Below are 17,224 nucleotides of genomic sequence, written 5' to 3'. Positions count from 1 at the left end.
CAACAGAAGAAACCATACTCTATTAGAGAACATTATTAGCAACAGGATTTTTTTATTATTATTGTTAAAGATAATGATAGGATTCATATTCTTGATTCTGCTAAGCTTTGGATGCACCTGTAAATATGCAGGGATACCTTCTGCCCTTTTCATGTTTCTTATTTCCAATTGCGAGATTGGAAAGAACTCTGGAACTTGGATTTAGAGTTTGAGAGAATGCTATGTGTTTTGAAAGACAGAGTTAAATAGGAATGGAATGGCAATGATACTCAAAATGGATATTGTAAAGTATGTGCTTAGCTATAACCAAATAGACAAAAGGAATCTATTAGAAATGGATATTCACCGAACATTTAAAACTAGCAACATGATAGCCGAAGGACAAAAGCCTTGGATAACAAGGACATGATAACTGAATACAGACTTTCAATATCAAACAAAGAAAGGATGAGAAAAGATATCTCAGTCAAGAATGTCAACAAATAAAGGAAAATAAGAGAACTTTTAGAAGATCAGAAAGATCATTGGAAAATGTACGGCTTGGGTACAACTATCTAAGACTACTAGTGGAAATAAATGATAACAGAAGCAAATAAGTTTAAAACAAAATAGAAAGGCAACAGTGAAACTGTATACAATAAGGATTTTTAAATGACTGAAATATTTATTGAGAGAGAATACTGTATATTCAAAAACCAACACCAATAGAAAGTGAGTATCAACCTTTCAATAGGAAAGAAACAGATGCAGATGGAATTTCCACTGAACTTTTTAAAGGTTCAGAAAGACAAGTGGTTAAAATGCCAACAGTTCTATGTGAATAAATTTAGAATACGACTGTATGGCTGAAGCAATAGACAATACTATTGAATATACCTATTCTGAAAAAATTTGGCATGGCTGATGACTTTGGCTTCATCAAACTGATATTATTTCTTATTGGTGTGACTGGAGAAAGAATATACCGGTAGGTATGGAGTGAAACAATGGTGTATATTCATCTGTTATACAGCTAATATAAGAATTGGAGCTACTTGTGCAGATCTGGCATCCTGGATGATGGCTGTCAAGTTAAGTTCAATTTTTTTTAAAAAAATACTACTTTTAAAGAGCATTTTAAGAATATATAGGCAAGTTGTAATGGAACAGGGTGAAAGAATCAGCACTGCAAAAATATGGCAGAATAATAAATGGATAGTGGTATTGTATGGATCACCTATACACTGTGAATAAGATAGGTTAAGTCCACAAGAAGCAGCTGGAAACAACTAATATATGTCTGTGTTTGCTTACCTCATAAAAGTAGCTTTAGATATAATACCTAAGGCAGGATGCACTATGCTCCTTTAACTTCTTGACAAGAAGATTAGTCTGCAGACATGTTGGACATTTTGTCTTATATTAATGGAAAAAAATAGATTTACCTTACATAATCCGGATATTCTGGTTTATTTCAGCTGTAGGTTTAAGACATGCTTGTTTAAAGCAAAAAAGGCTTTGTTGGTATAATTCACTGAAACTGTCATTCAGAAATATACAAATCAAGGGTCACATTCATTTATTTTCCTAGATACTAGTTTGCTTCAGTTTTCTGTGTAAATATTTAGGTTAATTAAATTTGCCAATATTTCTATTCATGTGTGCCATTTTTGTTCTTATTTTATAGATGTTACTTGGACATAAAATAAATTTAACTAAATACCAATTGCCTAAGGCTATTACAGAGTCATTCAAATACTTTCTAAGTATTTGTTCTAAGACAGCACTTTCCATTAGTTGTTAATTTTGGCATATAATATATAAACTGTAAAATTACAGGTGTGCTTAGTTTCCAACTACTTTATTTCATGTTTGTGAAGTTTAGTTCTTATGGGAAACTTACTACATGTCATAGAACAAGATGTAGATTGCCACTAAATTTTCTTTATTTTAATCTAAGAAACATTGACAAGCCTCAGATGCAAGGGCTACTTCTAAATTACTGGCCGAAAATGTCAATGATACTTTGTCTAGGAAATGCATTAATCCCATTATAGAATATCACATATGAATAACAGCCCATATATTGGGATCCTTATGAGCAGCATGGTGGCCTTGTGAAGACACTCGTCTCCCACCTGAAAGGTTAAAAGTTCAATCCTAAATAGCAGCAGGCATTTCTCTCTTAGGGTGCAAAGAAAAAATATTTGCTGCAGACTCCATGTGGCGTCAGGAAGGGCATCCAGCCAGTAAATGCTCAGCTCCATCTAGTTGCCCCAACTCTACCCCAAACTAAGGGTTTACAGAGTTGTAAAAAGGGAGTTTTATATTGGGATTCCTTATGTTTTTGACGCAAATGCATAAATTTTTGAAAACAAAACCAGATGAGATACTGCAAAATGCATGATCACAGATTTGTAATCTGAGTTCCTGAGTTCAGTTTTGCTTTAGTGTGCAAAAATGGTTATTTTGGGAATATGTTTCATTCCTGACTTGTTGATTTTGTGATCTAAATGGTGTTATATATAGCCCATACTTTAAGTTCTAAGGAGAGAGATAGAGGGGAAATACAGTTCATTGGGAAAGTGTTTATTGCCTTCTTCAGTACCATTCTATCAATTAACAGTACTCTTTCCCACTGCAGCTTTATAATGAAACATTTAGAATTTATTATAGTATTCACAGCATTTCTTACTTGTCCTGAAATATTACTCAGTTTTCTTAACAAAACAACCCTTTTTTCTCAAAAGAAATACTTACCTGACTTTCAGCCTTAGCAGAGAAGAAGTATTGGCTCCTCAAATTTATTTCTTAAGAACTATGCTGCTTTGAAAAATAATAGGCTATTTTCTCATTCTGTTTCTAGGTTTTCACCTCCCATGGACCAACAGTAATTATGCCAACATGGTTCTGTTCTCGGGAATGGTTTTATCTTGTAGGAAGATTTAATGAAGGAGGAAAGGTACGTAATATGAAAAGGAGAGGAGCATAACCTAACTATGGGAAAGATTGATCTCACTCTTTCCCAGTTGGATGCCCTCCAGATATGTTAGAAGTACAGTTATAAGAATCTCCACCCAGGAGTGCTTTTGGCTAGAAATTCTGTGAGTTATACTCCTCACATATCTAGAGGGCTCTAAGTTGGAAAATCTATGCAATAATGTCTCAAGGGATCCTTGCACCAGGCGATCCTAATCACTGTTGAAGTTCAAACATTTGACTGAGTTATATTTAATTAAGAAATTAGCCTGTTTTCAAAGTGCCATTGATAGAGGAACTAAGCAGCACAAATCTATTTTTATGGCATTCTCATTGATTGATTATGTGCCATCAATTTGATGTCACCTCTTAGCAACCACTTAGATAGATTTTTCTCCAAGGCAATCTGTCCCCAACCTGATCCTTCAGCTTCTCCAGTGGAGCACCATCATCGCTTTAATTAATTGAATTTAAAAGAGCACAAAAAGGAATGTTAATGTGATGCTATTTGTTCTGTTATTTGTGAAGACATTGGTGCCAATCTGTAGTGACATTCTGCAAACACATAAGGAACATCAGCTTTTTCATAACAAGTACCTCTAGAATTTTCCTAATATTAACACAGCATTTTAAATATTTTGCCTAGCACTGAACCCTGTGACGTATTCTGAGACACCATTTACTAAGTGCAGTGCAAAGTAGTGTATAGAAGTGATGTCATACATTATGCATGAAATTTTACAATAACAAACTCACTTGTAAGATGGAAGAGTTCTGTGTGTATGTTGTGACATATTGCTGTTCTGCAAATGAACACAAGGTGAGTTATAATTTAAAAGATAGATAGGCAGATGTAAAAATACAATTTCCTCAAAAATACAATTCAAGCTGGTAAGAGGGGCACCTCTCCAGCTTAGTATTAAGTTATTGTCATGGAGTTCTCTGTATGAAAACAGAATTTCATAGGTTGATGATACTTGCATGTTTCCATGTTTGCATACTGATAAATAAAAAAGCATAAATGGAGTTTTTGGAAAATCTGCAGTATTCTGACTTATTGATACAGGGGAGAAATTATTCTGTTTGATGACATAAATGAATGGAATGGAACAAGGCAACTGGGTATATAGACCAGTTACAGTCTCAAGAAAAAGTAAGAATGGTGACTGTTTCTGTGTATATCTCTTTACAAAAACATCCAGTTCTTTAAAACGTCTTTAAGCATAAATCTATCAATACACATGGCAAAGAACTATAGAGTTAAAGTATAGGGTATGACTTTTGATTATTTCTGATGAAAGATTTAGAAAATTAGTGAATGATTAAAAAATGACAAGACTTTCTGGTTCTAAATAAGGGATGTATTATTTGATAGTACTGAATGAATCTCAGGAGAAAATTTACATGGAAGAAAAACAAAGAATTGAAAATAGAATGACTGTAAAAAGTGCAAAGTTCTTTTACATATTGCTGTATGTAAAAGAATTAGAAGATTTTTTTTCAACAGAATAAATGGGAAGTGGATGCAAAGAAAACTGAACAGAGTTTAAAAGCATACTTATACACAGCTTTATAGAGTTTACTAATAAAAAAGTATGAAATGTTTAATGGAATGAAAGATGTTTAATGGAATGATTAAGTAAAAGAGCCTGGAGTTAAAGAAGCTACGAATAGGAAAAATGTTAGCTGCAAAGTTTGTAGCAAAGAGACAAAAATGCATAATGTGAAATAGAGAAAAGGAAACAATTTGTTAGGATTAAAAGAGGCAGATAACATAGAAATAGATTCTGTTGGAAATGAAAACAATGTTTTGGAAGTAGGTGAAGACCGCTGAAAACTAGTCCTCTGACAATTCATAATATGTAATTCTAAAAATTTCATAATAATTGCTTTTCCAACATGCCCTTCCCTTACATCATTTTCTTTACGTCAAGGAAAAGTGAGCTTTGGTATCAGCTCTAAACTTTTACTGAAATTTATCAACCTAATTGTATATTTTATTGTATTTCAGAAAATATATCAGCATCCCAGAAAGAGAAAGTTTAATGGAAACAGAAAAAATCTTTAGATATGTTTTGTTCTTAATTTTGTTTCATTTGTTGACAGTGTCGAGGTGAAATGCAAATGTATTAGATTCATTTTTTTTAGTAGCTGAATTAAAATATTGTAAGGTTGCCCAAGGATTTGTCTAGCAGCTCTGGGGAAAAATAAAGACAAAATGCAGACTGATATTTTTGGCACATTATGGGTAAAACTGAACAGAGATCAGTTCTTGAGCTGAGTCCAAGATGGAGTTTTTAAGCAAAATAAATTATGCTTCTTACACAAGGCTTCTTAACAGCATACCTTAATAGTATGTTGCTAAGCATGCTGGGGTAATTAATCCAATACATTGCTTGATCTTTACTCCTTTCCAAGTGTACTGTGGCTGCTCACATATTTTTGTTTCAGGAGGTTAATCCTTTAACTTTGTTTTTCAAAACAACCAAGCAATTATAACTTTATCACAAATTTCCTGCTTTGAGATTGGACCAATATAATTTATAGGGCTATCAGGGCATGACTGTTGAGCTCAGCCACAAAGCTAGGAAAAAGCTTAACTGGATTTGTATGGTTTGGGAAAAGTCTAAGGCTAAGCATTACACGAATGAATGGTTGTAACAGGATTTATAGAAATTTCTTTGGTGACCACTCTAGAAAGAACCAGAGTTTTGAAACCTCTATGAAAACTATATATTGTTCATTGGCCTCCTTAGCGTGCATGTGTCTGTAAGCAAACAGAAAAGTAGTACCCTGTAATAGTCAGGGGTCTTCAAACTTGGCCCTTTTATGACTTGTGGACTTCAACTCAGAGAATTCCTCAGCCAGCGTGCTGAAGTCCACAAGTCATAAAAGGGCCAAGTTTGAAGACCCCTGTATTAAGAAATAAAACAGATAAGGAATTCAAGTTGCAAATATTTGAGTATTATGGTGATAACTGTTCAGGTACACATATCCCTTTACCTGTGTTCCTTGATTGTAATGGTGTTTTTGAGCATTCTGCATAAAAGGGATTGTGACTTGTTCTAAAAATCAGTATTAGGCTGATATTTTTAATTCTATCAGTCCAATTTAATGTGCTTTGTATTCTGCTATAGCTCCCAATGAGCACATTTTCTCAGTAAATGTTCTTTGGGTCAAACTTGCTTTAAAGAGATATGCTTCTTTCTGAATAAGTGTTTATCCTTACCACAGTTAAGATATCAGTAGCAGTACAATATACATTTTTTGGTTTATGAAGACATAACTACCAAACTGTTCTTTGTTTCCTTATTATAGTAACCATGCTTTTCTAATTTGTAACCCTTTTTATTTGAAGTGGGCCCCTTTCCATTTTGGCATGGAAATGTATACATATTTTAAAGTAACACTTCCATACATTGGTGCCGAAATAAATCACAGTACATTTAAATTGCAGTATTCTTAATTATGGAATCTAGTGAAAGTAGTAGTTGGAGTGGGGAAATATGTAAGCACTGGGAATGGTATATGGTGTAATAAATTCTACAAATACGCATGTGGCAACATACACACATACATCGACACACACAAAAACTTGGGCAGCAGGCTGCTGTGTAATTAGAACCAGGTGGGTTAACTTCACTTAACTTGGAGCATGACATGAAGAACAGAAGCCTGGTTAAATTTTGCCATTGACATAGCATAACCACAATGTTGAGCACAAGGGAAAAATAAATCTCACTAGAATGTAGGTTGAAAAAATAGGTGTTTTCTTTTTCTGAGGGTTATGTTGTTTTTCACATTCCCACTGCAAGTATTCATTATTCTCTGCTAAATTCTTTAATATCCTTATTAGTACACCTGATAGAAACCTATGTTAGACACTTCTTTTCGGCATCAAAATATTGCAGAGGCTAATGGAAAGCTGCAGCTGAGTCATTACACAGTTCTTCCTACCCAATGGCAAAAAATAAGCAGACTTTTTCAATCAATAGTGTTGCATCTGTGGTATCTGAGGCTCCTATAGAAACCAATTCTTATATGTCCTTTCATACTTACTAGTTGTTTATCTATTACATGCACTCAGAATAATATCTTAATATTAGGTCTCAGAGAGAATCATGCACCTGAATCATGAAGACTTTCAAGAAGGGATATTACCAAATCATCAGTGGTGAAGTATTCCCAGGTTAATAAGCCAAGAAGACCCTTGAATGATAAAAAGCTGGACAATAGGCCTGCTTTATACAATTATACAATTAATTATTCAAATTAAGCTGTTTCTTTGAGTTTAAATTAAGTCATGTTAAGTTTTCCAATTTTCCTTGCTTCTGCCTTTGCCTCTTGGCAAATATGAACACTAAGGTAAAGGTGGAACTGAATGTTTAAGTTTAGTTTAGTTTAATAATACTTTACAGATCCTTTAAATATTTACCCAAAAGGTTTTGGAATGCAAAAACTAGTTAGAATTGAGTTTCAAAAATTATAAAAATTTCAAGCTATGTTGTTACTGTGTCAGTTTCATGGTGGGAGGTTCTTTTAAATAATTTGAATCATTTTTTACTTTTTTCTGTATTGAGCATAAATCTATCTATCCAAAACTAAAGTCCCATGTACTAAAGACTGAAGAAAAGACTTGGTCATTTGATGTAATTATTTTGTCTTCATTATAGAATACTTAAAATCAAAGAAAATACAACATATTATACTGTTGAATTTTATTTCAATACTGTTCATTTAAAATAATTTAACTTTACTCTTTAGCTGGAAAGGATCCTAGAGTTGCTTACTTGTGGGCAATAAAAATAAAACATACTGTAAAATATGAAGAATGAAGTGGAGAAACAAAGTTAAGCAGCAATTTGTAAATTAAATATTCTTTAGACTATTATGAAACACTTTACAATGCAAAAGTAGTTTGTACAACTGAGAATTCAACAAAACAGAATGTTGTGCTTTCTATCTCCTTCTGAAACTCTAATATAAATGCTTATAAAATAAGCATTTATAAAATCTTAAATGCTTATATACAAATACTTAAAGCTTGGGGAACAAACAGGCTGAACTAGAAGCAATAGTACACGAGGGAGGGTGTGACATAGTTGGCATAACAGAAACCTGGTGGGATGAAACCCATGAATGGAATGGACTGATGTATGGATACAAATTGTTCAAAAGAAACAGGTCTACAAAAAGAGGAGGGGAAGTTGCACTATATGTAAGAGAACACTACATATCTCCAAAAATGCACATGATCAAAGATAAAATATTTCCAGAATGTATATGGGTCACTATAAAAGAAAAAAAATGACATTACCATAGTTGTATATTACAGGCCACCAACCAATCAGAAGAAATAGATGAATTCTTTGCCAGCCAGTTAACAAATGCATGTAGCAAGCATACCACAGCAGTAATGGGAGACTTCAACTATCCAGTTATCAACTGGGAGACAAACTCTGCAGTGAGTGGGAGATCAAAACAGATTCCTAACCAACCTAGCTGACAACTTTGTCACCCAAAAGGTGGAGGAAGAAACTAGATGTGAAGCTATACTGGACTTAATCCTTATAAATAGAGAAGAAGTGATAGAGGGAATCAAAATTGCCTTGGTTGAAAGTGACCATGTCACACTGGAATATAATATAATGCAAACACTAGCAATAGAAAACAATCAAACCAATGTCTTAAACTTCAAAAGAGCTGACTTTAACAAACTCAGAGAGAACCTAGGAAAGATCCCATAAATGAAAATCCTAAAGGGGAAAACAACCCAAGAAGCATGGGAAACCCTGAAAAATGCAATCACAAAAGCCCAGACCAGCACAATACCATTGAGAAAGAAAAACAAGAAATCCAAGAAGAAACTAGCATGGCTGCACAAACAAACTGAAAGACAAAAAGGACAAATACAAAAAATGGAAAGAGGGGCACATAACTAAGGCCGATTATCAGCAGACAGCCAGAACATACAAAGATGAAGTCAGGAAAGCAAAGGCTCAGAACGAACAAAGACTTGCAACAGAAATCAAGAACAATAAAAAAGTTTCTTCCAACATATTGACAAAAAGAAAAAAGTCAAGGAAACTGTAGCCCCATTAAAGAGAAAAGATGGCAAGGAAATTACATGCAACAGGGAGAAAGTAGAGCTGCTTAACTCATACTTTGCATCAGTCTTCACACAAAAGCAAACTATAGCCCAACATACCAAAAAACCCACTGCAAAAGACATACTAGAAACAAAAATTAAAATAAGCAAGAAAATGGTAAGAAAACACCTATCCAACCTTGATGAATATAAATCACCGGGACCTGACAGATTACGTCCCAGAGTTCTGAAAGAGCTGACTGATATTATCTCAGAATCATAAATCCTGGAGCACCGGGGAAGTACCTGAGGATTGGAAAAGGGCTGATGTCCCCATCTTCAAGAAAGGGAAAAAACGGACCCAGGAAACTACAGACCAATCAGCTTAACATCAATACCTGGGAAGATCCTAGAAAAGATAATCAAAAAACAAATGTGAACAACTAGAAGCAAACAAAGTCATAACTAGTAACCAACATGGGTTTGTTAAAAACAGATCATGCCAAATGAATCTTATCTCATTCTTCAATAAAATGACCAAACTGGTAGACCAGTGAAACACAGTGGACGTAGTATACTTAGATTTTAGTAAGGCATTTGACAAGGTAGACCACAATCTACTCCTTGGTAAGTTAGGAAAAGGTGGAATAGACAGCATCACCACTAGATGGATCTGTAGCTGGCTGGAAAACTGTACTCATCGAGTAGTCCTCAGTGGCACTACATCTACATGGAGAGAAGTAAGCAGTAGGGTACCACAAGGTTCTGTCTTAGGCCAAGTACTCTTCAATATCTTTATTAATGACTTAGATGAGGGAATTGAAGGGGAACTCATCAAATTTCAGATGACACCAAACTGCCAGGAATAGCCAACACCCCAGAAGACAAACTCAGGATCCAAAAAGATGTTGACAAACTTGAACAATGGGCCCTATCCAACAAAATGAGTTTCGATGTGGAGAAAAGCAAAGTCTTAAGTTTAGGCAGGAAAAAACAAAGGTACAAATACAGATTGGGCGAGACCTGGCTTAAAAACAGTAAATGTGAGAGGGACCTTGGAGTTCTAGTGGATGATCATTGACTATGATCCAGCAGTGTGCAGCAGCAACCAAAAAAGCTAATATAATCCTGGGTTGTATAAACAGAGGCATAGAATCAAGATCACATGAAGTATTATTACCACTTTATAAAACCCTAGTAAGACCACACCCAGAATACTGCAGCCAATTTTGGTCACCATATCACAAAAAAGATGTTGAGAGTTTGTTAAAAAATCAGAGAAGAGCAACTAAGGTGATCAAAGGCCTGGAGACTAAAACATACAATAAACAGCTACAGGACTTGGGTTTGGCAAGTCTAAAGGAAAGAAAAAATAGGGGAGACATGATAGCAGTGTTCCAGTATCTGAGGGACTGCCACAAGGCAGAGGGGGCCAGGTTGTTCACCAGAGCACCAGAGGGAAGGATGAGAAACAATGGTTGGAAACTGATCAAAGAGAGAAGCAACCTGGAAATAAGGAGAAACTTCCTGACAATGAGGACAATCAATCAGTGGAACAGCTTACCCCGGGAAGATTTACCTTACCTAGAGATTTTAAAGAAGAGAGTAGACATTCACCTGTCTGAGACAGTATAGGTTCTACTGCTTGAGCAGGGGGCTAGACTAGAAGACCTCCAAGGTCCCTTCCAGCTCTATTCTATTCTAAATTCTAAATAAATAGCATATTCTGCCCATTATTTTTAGCTACCTAACATATATGTTGGTTTTATGATTTATTTCCATTGTGATACCACTAATCTTAATGTCTTCTCTATAAGCCAAATTTGTTTACATAGCATTGTCTCATGACAGCTTGGTAATAGAGTAGGTTTAAAAATGAACAATATCTTGAGAACGTTTTGAGGATTATATGATTGTATTACATTATCACATGACTATTTGTTGTTAGCTGTGAAGTTGTGTCCGACCCATCGCAACCCTATGGACAACGTTCCTCCAGGCCTTCCTGTCCTCTACCATCTTCTGGAGTCCATTTAAGCTCACGCCTACTGCTTCAGTGACTCCATCCAGCCACCTCATTCTCTGTCGTCCCCTTCTTCTATTGCCCTCAATCTTTTCCAGCATTAGGCTCTTCTCCAGTGAGTCCTTCCTTCTCATTAGGTAGCCAAAATATTTGAGTTTTAGTTTTAGGATCTGGCCTTCTAAAGAGCAGTCAGGGTTGATCTCCTGTAGGACTGACCGGTTTGATCGCCTTGCAGTCCAAGGGACTTGCAGGAGTCTTCTCCAGCACCATAGTTCAAAGGCCTAAATTCTTTGGCGCTCAGCCTTTTTTATGGTCCTGCCATACATTGCAACTGGGAAGACCATAGCCTTGACTATACGCACTTTTGTTGACAGGGTGATGTCTGCTTTTTAGTGTACTGTCTAGATTTGCCATGGTTTTCCTCCTGAGGAGCAAGTGTCTTTTAATTTCTTGGCTGCAGTCCCCATCTGCAGTGATTTTGGAGCCCAGGAAAATAAAATATGTCACTACCTCCATTTCTTCCCCATCTATTTGCCAGGAATTGAGAGGGCCGGATGCCATGATCTTGGTTTTCTTAATGTTAAGTTTCAACCCAAGTTTTGCACTCTCCTTCTTCACCCACAACAAGAGGCTCTTTAGTTCTTCCTCACTTTCTGCCATTAGAGTGGTATCATCTGTATATTTAATTTGTTTTTAACTTTTGTATCTTTGTTTTTTAATCACCCTGTAAACCGCCCTGAGTCCTTTGGGAAAGGGCGGTATATAAATGTAATAAATAAATAAATAAATAAATAAATATCTTAGGTTGTTGATATTTCTTCCGGCAATCTTAATTCCAACTTTTGATTCATCTAGCCCTGCCTTTCTCATGATGTGCTCTGCATATAAGTTAAATAGGCAGGGCGACAGTATACAGCCTTGCTGGACTCCTTTCCCAATTTTGAACCAATCAGTGGTTCCGTGTCCAGTTCTCACTGTTGCTTCTTGGCCCACATATAGGTTTCTCAAGAGACAAATAAGATGGTCTGGAACGCCCATCTCTTTAAGAACTTGCCCCAGTTTGTTATGATCCACACAATCAAAGGCTTTAGCATAGTCAATGAAGCAGAAGTAGATGTTTTTCTGGAACTCTCTAGCTTTCTCCATGATCCAGCGTATGTTGGCAATTTGATCTCTAGTTCCTCACATGACTATACTGTTGCTATATTCAAACAGAAGTTATCGATTATTTTCATTTATATGAAATAATGGACATAATTTGAGAATAGGATTTTAAAATTATGTGCCTGATATGAAGAAAGCTGGTACACATAGTTACTTATTGACATTTCAACTCACATACTGAAGTGATCATGGAAACTATATCTGAAAGGTGCTAGTTTGGAGAAAAGCTGGATTAAAAAAACACAAATAATCTGATTAAAAACATTGATGTAGTAAATTTCTTTGTCAGTCAGCTTTCCTAATCTACTCTTCTTCCTTCATTTCAAATTCCCTGCTCAGCATACAAATAACACCAAATTCTTTTTGCATACCTGGCACATTCTTCCATATTGTGGCTAACATGAGATAAGGTTGGATCTGATTCAGCTCTTTCTTCTCTTATGCTCACAGTTAGAGTGGTAATAGAAAGATGAAATGAACTTAGCTGATTTCCCTATCCCCAAACTAAATTTTGGTGGAGTTCATCTTTCTAGATTCAGTTACAATTAATCTTCTGCTATGAGAATCATCTTGTTTGGAACACAAGACTGCAATTTCCATATTTCCGCATAACCAATATCTTTAAATGAAGTTTATAGACATTGGGCTATATAATTTGCTTTCTTTGTACAAAAAATGTATTTCTGCCCTTAATTATATAAGATGTACAAAGAACTATTGAGGGTTTAACAAATGACATGCCTTTTCAAATATAAGGAAATGAAGTAGGTGGTGTTTTTTTTTAACTACAATGGTCATTTTTAGCACTGAATCTTCATGTGATTGGAAACCAAAAAAGGCAGTTGTTGAAATAACATAATGATTAGAAAACAATTAATTAAACAAATTGTCTGCTTCAAAATGAAAATGTTTTTTTTTGTTAAAAATCAAACGGAAATCAAATGTTTTTCCAAATATTTCCAGTAGTTTGAATTTTTCTCATCGCCTTTACTACAGGTTAGCTATAGAAAATATTTCTGAAGATCCAGTACATAAATGTATTCATAGGTTCTAATATGTTATATTAGACTTACATTGCTATAAGTGTTTGAAGTTAATAGTTTATTGTATCAACTTCTTTTGGTTTGAACAAAGTATGGTCTATTGCAGGGAACACCGGAGGATCTGCTCTTCTTTTATGAACATCTTCGAAAAGGTGGTGAAGTGTTTCGAGTTGACCAGTGTCTCCTCCTCTATCGTTACCATGCACAGGCAGCCACTAGTGCAGTTTTAGAGTAAGTCATGATTTGTATCAAATGCCTTAGAGTATTAAGTAGGGTTTATAGGTTTATCTCCTAACAGTAGAGGCATTTCTTTGGATAATTTGCTTGTAAAGTTACAATAATTTTTTAAACTTGTAAGTTGCCCGATGCTCAACAGCTGTTATGTCAAATTATTTTTAGGTCTATGTTAGATGAATTTTTACAACACATTATCTTATAACTTCATATCTTATATGAATGCAGCTATGATTCGATCCTATGAACATGTTTCAACTGATTACTTTCTAGCTTTAATCATTTTAGTTGTCTATTTTATAAGTATTGGAACCACCCAGCAGGCAGAGAGGAGGAATCAAGCAGTGAGTTAGCCTTGAATTGTTGACCTCACGTAATCTCCATGAAATGGTATCTGTCAGTTCCCAAGGAAAGACAAGCAGTCCCGGGAGATTCCTACTGAATCCTTGTAGAGTTTATGGAGATTCCAAAACTAAAGTTCCAAATTTTAGCCAAAATGTAGACATATTTTAAATGCTTCTGTCATTTGCTGAGAGTTTTAACAAAAAGGTTTCCCCTTCACTCATCTACATTTTTAGCCCGTGTTAAGTATAGACTCATTAAATGTGAGCCATTATACATAGATGCTTTTGTACACAGAAACTATTGCATCTATTGCATAGTAAATATCTGTAAAAGTGTATATAATCTGTTTAGTTTCAAAGGTGATGAGCAATACATGTGATATGTAATTTTGCACATTAGAAATATGAATTTTGGCCCAACACCTGTTGTCCAGTATCAGTGATATTTTTTGGTGGTTCTTTGTATCCATATGTTATTTACTGAGATAACTTTGTAAAATGTAACAAACAATGAAAATATTTACTAGAAATAGTTTGATCACCACAAGGAAGATACATAGAGAGGAAAGCAAAAATATGGCTTCCTATTACAACTTAAATGGCATCATATTGTTCAGTACGTCATATGATTGTTAGAATTTTTGCAACCTTTTCTAATGATATTTCAAACTATTTGGAAGACAATTTTTCCTTCTGTGGGAAAAAATGTTTTATTGGAAATGGATTTGTTATGAATTAGCATCAAGCTGTTAAGTCCATTTTACAAGACAGTATGGCACAGACCCCTGGATTACAGCATACTTGTAGAATGTGAAAATGGCACAAAGCAATTTCAGATGGGTTCTGTCCACAGACAAATACAAAGCTTCCATTATTTATTTATTTCTCCCCCTCTTTCCCTTGTTCCCTTCCATGTTTATCAGCTCTGAAATGAATAACATATTTCAATTTTGGGGAAAAATATTTCCCCAATGTAAGGCAAAAATATTGAATATTGATTATTCTGTGTTAGTAATACAATTCTTGAAACATTCAAGTCTAATTACATAAGATGACAATTGTACACATTTCAGGGATGGAGCCCTTGACCTGAAAGGAACACTAGCATGGCAAGTATTAAGTATTAAGTCATGCCTTTTATTGAAGTCTTTATTCTATCTGAGAAACTTTTACTTTTTCCTTCTAATTGTGTGTGTGTGTGGGGGGAATAGTGTATGAAAAAGCCACACTGTGATTCAGCTTGTTCCCTCTTCCTAACTGGGTTCCGATAATGAAAAGGGCCAAGACAGGTCTGTGCAGAGACTTTTAGGTTTCTCAGATTTTCAGAACCCCAGTCCCAATTATATCTACATGTCCTGTTGTTCTTTGATAACAAAAAAAAAGACTGTGAAACGTAAAACAAATGATTATGTGCTCTTTTCACCACTGTGTTGACTGATGCCTGTTTAAAGCTGTTGTATTTCCATTGAAGGGACGCGGTGGCTCAGTGGGTTAGGACGCTGAGCTTGTCGATCAGAAGGTCGGCAGTTTGGTGGGTCGAATCCCGAGTGCCGCGTAACAGAATGAGCGCCTGTTACTCGTCCCAGCTTCTGCCAACCTAGCAGTTCGAAAGCACGTAAAAATGCAAGTAGAAAAATAGGGACCACTACAGTGGGAAGGTAACAGCGTTCCGTGCACCTTTGGCGTCTAGTTATGCCGGCCACATGACCACGGAGATGTCCTCGGACAAGTGCTGGCTCTTCGGCTTTGAAACGGAGATGAGCACTGGCCCCTAGAGTTGGAAACAACTAGCACGCATGTGTGGGGGAAACCTTTACCTTTACCTTATTTCCATTGAGTATTTCCACTGAGTCATTAATTTCAGGATAAAATTATTCTTTGTATTGGTCAGTGGCCTATGAATTGTATTTATTTGCTAGATTTGTATCCTACCTTTTCTCAGGAGATAGTAGTAACATATAGAATAGCATTCTCTTCCCCTCATAACAAGCCTGTGAGGGAAACACTCATACTAATCTACTAGATCAGGAAGCTCATCTAGAGGTCTAATTATATAGAGGGTTACGCCCATGAATCTCAGATGCCTAATTGAGCCAAGGTTCATATATCTAGCTTTCAGATATCTAAAAAAAACCCCAAAAAACAGAAAAGGTATCTCCACAGAATTGGAAGGACTGACTGGTCTACAATGATGTACATTAGCAAACACAGGGTAAGAAGTCAGAAAGCTGAGCTGCTGTTTTGAGCAAAAAAAAAACATCTGGTAGAGACTGTAGATCATGGCATTAGTTCTTTCTTGTGGTTGACTGGTTATTTTTAATACCTCACTGATACTTTTTGTCCCACCATTGGGAGATAGAATTTGAGGGTATCACCTAAACTTTCTCTGTCTGACCTGAACAAATTTCAAAAATGCATTAACATTCACAGTCTTCATTCTCTTATAAGTCAGGATTCATAATAATTGAAGGGTGGAAGCTGGAATCATTACTAGGTTTGCCTAGTAATAGTTCAATTGAAAAAGGCTGGTCAAAAAGGCTGGACAGAATCACTGGCTGTTTGCTCTGATAAAGTTTGTCTCTGTTTTAGAATTAGTGGTTTGCTTGAAAGCAAGGAGGGCATTTCCCTTTTTGACCATTTTAGCCCCAAAATGTTTAAAGTACCGTATTTTTCGGACCATAAGACGCACTTTTCCCCCCCAAAAGTGAGGGGGAAAATGAGGGTGCGTCTTATGGTCCTAAGGTGATCCGTATGGCCAGCCCCAACCTCCGCAAGTGGAAAGCAAGGGAGATTGCCAGGAGCACAAATCGGCACGTGCTGAGAAACGCCGATCTCGCACTCCTGCAATCTCCCTCGCTTGGTTTCAGCTTCCCTTGCTACAAGAGAAAGCAGGCTGAAACCAAGCGAGAGAGATTGCCAGGAACGCGATCTCGCACTGCTGCAATCTCCCTCGCTCTGTTTCAGCCTGCTTTCTCTTGTAGCAAGGGAAACTGAAACCGCGCGAGATCGCATTCCTGGCAATCTCCCTCGCTCCGTTTCAGCTTGCTTTCTGCAAGAGAAAGCCGGGCTGCAGGGCCGCCTCCGTGGGTACTGCTCTAACACAGAGAGGGAAGGACAAAGAGGGAGAGAAGGAAGGAAGGAAGGAAGGAAGGAAGGAAGGAAGGAAGGAAGGAAGGAAGGAAGGAAGGAAGGAAGGAAGGAAGGAAGGAAGGAAGAGACAATGGGAGAGGGAGGGAGAGAGAGTAAGAGAAAGAGAGAGAGAGAGAAAGATAGGGAGAGAGAGAAGGAAAAAGAAATAGGGAGGGAGAGAAAGAGAGAGAGAGGAGAAAGGGAGGGAGAGAGGGAGAGAGAGAGAAGGAGAAAGAAAGGG

General features: G+C 36.2%; 1 protein-coding gene across 2 annotated transcripts in view; it reads left to right on the top strand.

The window, feature by feature from the left end:
- The window catches only part of B3GNTL1 (UDP-GlcNAc:betaGal beta-1,3-N-acetylglucosaminyltransferase like 1), a 161,352-nt gene that overhangs the window by 89,312 nt on the left and 54,816 nt on the right, over window positions 1-17,224 (top strand). For both annotated transcript variants that reach the window (XR_014025583.1, XM_081320974.1), the window contains exons 7-8: window positions 2,846-2,941; window positions 13,383-13,507. Coding sequence is in view for 1 of the 2 variants with exons in the window: in XM_081320974.1 (XP_081177100.1) it covers window positions 2,846-2,941; window positions 13,383-13,507 (221 nt within the window). In the remaining variant the exon portion in view is untranslated. The remainder of the gene's footprint in view (window positions 1-2,845; window positions 2,942-13,382; window positions 13,508-17,224) is intronic.

This window comes from Vipera berus, assembly GCF_964194415.1.
Source record: "Vipera berus genome assembly, chromosome: 2".
Lineage (NCBI taxonomy): Eukaryota > Metazoa > Chordata > Lepidosauria > Squamata > Viperidae > Vipera > Vipera berus.
This window is presented reverse-complemented; position numbering and strand designations above follow the sequence as displayed.